The following is a 6573-nucleotide window of genomic DNA, read 5'->3' as shown; positions in this document are numbered from 1 at the left end:
AAACACACCGTCTAAATTAGACGCTTCGTCAAATACATATAATACCCCTATAGTACCTACCTCCTCATCGAACACCGACACATCTCCCCTTGAAACACCCAATATCGCTTCTGAGCCTACATCGCCATCAAATCTTCCACCATCATCATCGATCACATCAAAACCAACACTTCAAAATTTAGATGCGATTCCAAACTCTGACGTTATCCTAATGGATATTGATCAACCAACAGGCAATAAAAGATCTCACCTGACTCATTTCTAACTCACTCTCTACCTCCATCTCCATTAAAACTTAATGGAAACTCAAAAGCGATGCCTGCTCCACAAAACCCAGTGACCCCGCAAAACGAAATCATCGAAAAAAAAAAGAAAAAGAACAAAAAATTAAAATCAGCAGCACTAACAACATTTTTAGAAAATATCGATGCATATCTAGAACCAGCAAAAAAACTCTTCACCGATCAAAACAATTTTAAATTCGACTTTATTACCTTTAAACACATTTTTGAAAATAATCAAGGCCACTTCGAACCACCTACAATTTATAATGAATACAATATATCAAAAGAAGATTTATTGGACATTATTATGTCTATCAAACCGACCCTACAAAATGGTAGCATCAAAAACAGATTAACCCGCTTTTTAAAAACGTTAAACGCAGAACCCTATGATTCTAACGAATCAGAAGCTTAATTCATATTTCAATACATTAAACAATGACACATATCAATCCTTCACAAGACCTTAAATCTAACATTATAAAAATAAAACCTACAATGCAGCACAATAATACAAAATATAACATACTACAATGGAACCTAAATGGTTTCTACAAAAGAATCAGTGATTTACAAATTATAATAAACAAATACTGCCCTGAAATCATTTGTCTACAAGAAACAAATTTTACAAACTATAAAAAAAACACACTAAAAGGATATGCAAATTATACCAAAATAAGAACTAACGCAATCAGAGCTAGCGGAGGTATCTCAACATTCATAAAAGACTCATATTCTTCCGAAGAAATACTAATAAATACTCCACTTGAATTCGTAACCATTTCTGTTCAACTCAAACAAAAGATTACAATCTGCAACCTTTACCTTCCTAACCAATCACCTTTCACCGAAGCAGACTTAAAAAACATCATTCAACAACTCCCTCCGCCGTTCATTCTCCTAGGTGACTTCAACAGTCACAACAAATTATGGGGCTGCATTACTACAAACACTAGAGGGAAAATAATCGAATCGGTCATAGATTCTGAAAACCTAATTACACTGAACAACGGTAAACCAACTCATTTTGGCACAGCATCCGGTACGCAATCAGCTATTGACTTAACATTTACAACACCTTCTTTTGCTCCTCACCTTACATGGGACACATTATCTCATCCATATGGAAGCGACCATTTGCCCATAATCACGAAATTAACGTACAGAAATACAGAAGACGTTCTAGTAGGCAAACCAAAATGGAAACTAAACACCGCTGACTGGAATCTATTCACATCCCTCTTAGAACAAAAAATAGATTCAATTGAATTTGAAAAACCAAAAATTAACAATTTAAATGAAGTTACACAAAATTTCACAAATGCTATTCTAGAAATAGCCAACTTAACAATAGGACAAACTATATTCTCAGGTAGAAAGCCCCCAGTTCCTTGGTGGAACTCTCATTGTAATGAATCTATCAAATCAAAAAAGACGGCCTTCAACAAATTTAAACGCACTAAATCCCAAGATGATTTCATAGAATTCAAAAAACGCAGAGCCCAAGCCAGACGTACAATTAAAGACAGCAAAACAACGAGTTGGCGCGCCTATACAAGTTCAATCAATTCTAAAGCAAACCCAAAACAAATATGGAATAAAATTAAGGCTTTTAAATGCATCAACAAATACGACAATATACAAATCCTCAAAAACGAAAATGACATAATATACTCAGAACCTTCAGAAATCGCAAACGAACTTGGCTCTTTCTTTTCAAAAGCTAGTAGTACTGAAACCTATCCCCTTGATTTTCAAAGATACAAATGCGCTCAAGAAATTGTACCTATCAATCTCTGTCAAAATCACGATAATACTCATATTAATAGTCCTCTCACTATCCAAGAAATGGAAACAGCCCTCAGTTCCAAGAAAAGCAATGCTTGCGGAATAGACAATATACCTACGATTTTTCTTCTCAATCTTCCAAAAAACGGAAAACTCTACCTACTCAAGATCTTTAATCATATTTGGATGGAAAACCAGTACCCAACAACATGGCTAACCGCTATAATCAAACCGATCCATAAACCCAACAAACCTAAAAACCACGTATCTAGTTACCGTCCTATATCCATTATATGTTCCATGACAAAACTACTAGAAAAAATTATTAACTCTAGACTAATGTGGTACCTAGAATCTAACAATCTATTATCCAATCTTCAACATGGTTTCCGCAAAAATAATTCTACTTTGGACTCTTTAGCAATTATTGAAAATGAAATTAAAGAAACTTTCAATCAAAATCAATACTTGGTATTACTCAGCCTCGACTTACAAAAAGCTTTCGACACTATATGGCGCCACCGTCTTATTAAATACATGGTACAGTTGGATCTTAAGGGTAACATAATTAACTTCATCATAAATTACCTCTCAAATAGAACAATACAAGTATCTAATAATGGTGCACTATCTTCCCCATTCATTCTTCATAATGGCAGTCCTCAAGGTTCTCCTCTAAGCTCAACTCTCTTTCTGTTAGCTATCAATGACCTCCCATCTATCATAAAACCCCCAAACAAAATCACAATGTACGCAGATGATAGTAACATATTTTGTAGGGGCAATAATCTACTAACATTAATTCAGCAGATACAAAATTGTATAAACTAGCTACTACAATGGAGTAAAACTTCAGGTTTTACTTTCTCTCCGATCAAATCACAATTCATTATTTTCTCAAAGAAAAACATCCCCTACAACCCTTCTCTTAAAATGGAAAACATGAACATTCCTCGAGTATTCAACATAAAAATACTAGGCTTAACCTTTGATTCAAAACTAACATGGCGAACCCACATAAACAACATAAAAAATGAAGCAAAATCTAAACTCAATATAATAAAAACACTAAGTAACCTCGAATGGGGTGCAGAAAGCAAAACATTACAGATAATACACAACTCAATAATCCTCTCAGCACTAGAATATGGCTCAATACTATATGCAGGAGCATCTGCTGTTACAATCAAAACTTTAGATCCTATTTACAATACAGCCTTAAGATTGTCAATTGGTGCTTTCAAAAGCAGCCCAGTTCTTAGCATCATAATCTTCACAGGCTCTAAATCTCTTGAAAAAAGGAGAATAAAACATACATTGGAATACTCTTCAAAAACATTAATAGCAACAAAAAATCCCATCAGCACAATATTAAGTAACTCAATCAACCAATTCCAAAATAACGATATAAACAATCTTGGCACTCGTACAGCCACCTATGCCTCGGACCTCAATATTACTTTTACAAACCAACTTAATCCTTAAGTCTCTGAACAGCCACCATGGATTACCTCAAATCTTCTCATCTATTTCAACCTAACTGCACACAAAAAAAAAGAAACCGATTCCTACATTTACAAATCAAACTTCTTCGATCTAAAAAACAGTCTTCCACCACATCAAGAAATATATATTGACGCATCCAAAAATACGGAAGGAACCGCAATCGCAATAATCCAGCCAAACTCCCAAACAGCATTTCAAATCCCATCATACAACTCAATCTATACAACAGAATATCTAGCTCTTTTAAAAGCCACAGAATTAGCTGCCACCTCGGATATCCAATCTTCAACCATATACACAGACTCTCTCAGCGCCCTCACAAACTTAGCAAATCCACAAAAAAACAACCCAATAGGCAACCTAATATTAAACATTATATTCTTATCCAAAAAAGACATCAGATTTCTATGGGTACCTGGACACAACATTATACCTGGTAACGAAATTGCAGACAAAATAGCCAAAAGGGCAACGAAAGAACCAACTGATTTCTGGAATATAACAACACATTTAGATACAAAACTCCTTATAAACACTAACCTTGACCAAACCTGCCTTCAAGAATGGAGATCAGTACGAAACAACAAGCTAAGAGAAATAAAATCATCCACCCTCCCTTGGCTGCCTGACTCATCACTCCCGCGTAGACATCAAATCGTACTCAACAGATTACGAATTGGCCATACACTTTACACTCATGAACATCTAATGAGCAAAAAGGAACAACCTATATGCACCTCTTGCAACACCGTGACTACTGTCAAACACCTGCTAACAGAATGCCTCCTCACAAAAGATGCCAGAGACAAACTCATGCTCCCCAACAACCTTTGTGAAATACTAGCACTAAACACGGAAAGAACATCTTCACTCCTAGAACTTCTCAAAGAAACAAACCTTCTGCAAAAAATATAACACAAATTCTAACATACCACATACAATTCATATTATTATATATTTATTTGTATCATATAATTATCTTATATACTTTTCTTTTTTTTTTTTTCTTCTTTATGCTGTAGTATCATTAAGTAAATTATAATTAAACTGTAACATGTATATCTTAAACGCCAATAACCCTGGCAGTTGAGGCGTATTTCTAAATTGAAAAAAAAAAAAGAGAAAAATACTAAAAATCAGAATTCGATTCAACGCATATGTGGGAAAAATAGGAATGAGCATGCTCAGTAATTCATTAAAAAAAAATATTATCGATACGATTCAATCTATAATTATAACATTATAAAGGCATGTAGTGTTTCGAATAATTATGTTCAGCTGAGCTTACGTTTTTCTCCTTCGAATAATCGTCAGTATTTTTTTGTTTAATTTTTTCTCGGTTCAACTTCGATAATTCTTTAACTAACTCGTTAAGCGCATTATTTGCTTCCTTCAAATTGAGACGATTTTGTTCGTGAACTGCGTTCTGTTTGTTGCCTATGTCCAACTGTAATGATTAGAAATGTATTTTATTATCAATATCAGTAATAAATAAATGTAGGTACCATACCATTTCTTTAAGATCAAGGACTTCTTTGGTACTCGCCCCTTCGACAGGACATTCGACCATCAATGATTGTTTTTTCATGTGTACCGAGAAATCTACACATCGTTTTAACATGTTTCTTTTCGAGCTAAAGTTTAAACAAACAATAATAATTTATCATAATAATATGTTAATATGGTTATCAAACATTAACATTTTGTAGAAATGTCTATCTTTATTATCTTATAAATCAACAACATAAAAATACTTACATTTGTTCACTTTTATATTTATTCTCCTCGAGATTTTTCAATGCAACCTCATAGTTTATATCCGTGATTACATTTTGCTCTTTAATATTTGTGTATTTCTGTTTGAGTAGTTCTTCGTGCTTAGAAAATTCGTGCAACTTGTTTAATCTACCCACTGATATGACAAAAATAATTTTTTTTAATTTTATACTTTTCATATAATTTGTAATGCTGACATTTTTTATTCGTAGAAAATATAATATTAATATAATGTTTTAAAATTTAAAATATTTAGATATATGTACTATAGTATACTACCCACCGTATATAGCAGTAATTGATTTATATTTTCCAGCTTCTTTTATGAATTCATCGTGTTGTTCTTTTAACTTACGTAAGCCTGTTTCTTCCATAGAATTGGATTCCTATATCATTTTTAAGCGTGATACACTTATCGTCATTAAAAATATTCAAATTTCAAATTATCGAAAAAAATAGTCAAACTTGTTTTAGTTGAGCGGTTTCCGCCTTTAATATTTTTTCTAAATTAATTTTCTCGTTCAATATCTTCTTTAGATATTCGTAATCATCTTTCAATTTGTTATTTAAACGATTGATTTTACCTTTAAACTTCTCTTTTTTATTATTGAAATCTTTGATCTCTTCATTTAACCTGTGCGTACGTTATAATAGTATTTTCACAAAACACCGATTTTAATATTGTACTAGCAACTAATTATATCATTTTTAACCTAGTAATAATCTTTTCTTTGGCTTCAAATTGGATTTCGAAAAATTGCTTGCCCACTTCATTGATTTTAATTTTATCTTGATCAATTTTAGATTTAGTTGTCTGGTTCATAATAGCTGTTAATTTTATTTAAATTTAAAAACAAATATTTAATATAATTTTTCATAAACTATTTAAATCACTTCATTGACAACCGAACAAAATAAAATTAAAAAAGTAAATTTTAACTGTAAACATAGATACTAAACATATTATTATTTCAAAGCATGAGCCAGGCACACAATTTTGAATACTCTGTACACATTTTATTTTGTATATATTTTGTAAAATTGAATATTTACCAATGGTAACCTCTGCCAGTTTGACTTTTCTTATGAAGCAAATAACTTTTTAAATATTATTTAGATAAATATAAAAATGTTACGCATCATACAAAACAATTCAAATATATAGGTATATTATAGCATTTTGTATAAGCTACTCTTATATGGCTGTGCAAATAGG

At 32.2% G+C, this 6573-nt stretch overlaps 1 protein-coding gene across 1 annotated transcript in view; it reads right to left on the bottom strand.

Annotated features, from left to right (window-relative positions):
* LOC111027097 (uncharacterized protein PFB0145c-like) overlaps positions 1-6180 on the bottom strand; it is a 10743-nt gene extending 4563 nt beyond the window's left edge. The window contains exons 1-7 of the mRNA XM_022305323.1: positions 6071-6180; positions 5823-5991; positions 5641-5743; positions 5340-5493; positions 5092-5215; positions 4870-5028; positions 4566-4568 (exon numbers count right to left, since the gene is read on the bottom strand). Of these exons, the coding sequence (XP_022161015.1) occupies positions 4566-4568; positions 4870-5028; positions 5092-5215; positions 5340-5493; positions 5641-5743; positions 5823-5991; positions 6071-6180 (822 nt within the window). The remainder of the gene's footprint in view (positions 1-4565; positions 4569-4869; positions 5029-5091; positions 5216-5339; positions 5494-5640; positions 5744-5822; positions 5992-6070) is intronic.
* Between the last annotated feature and the right edge of the window lie 393 nt (positions 6181-6573).

The sequence above is a fragment of the Myzus persicae genome, unplaced genomic scaffold, assembly GCF_001856785.1.
Source record: "Myzus persicae strain clone G006 unplaced genomic scaffold, MPER_G0061.0, whole genome shotgun sequence".
NCBI lineage: Eukaryota > Metazoa > Arthropoda > Insecta > Hemiptera > Aphididae > Myzus > Myzus persicae.
Note: the sequence above shows the minus strand (reverse complement) of the source record. Positions and strands in the feature narration are given on the sequence as shown.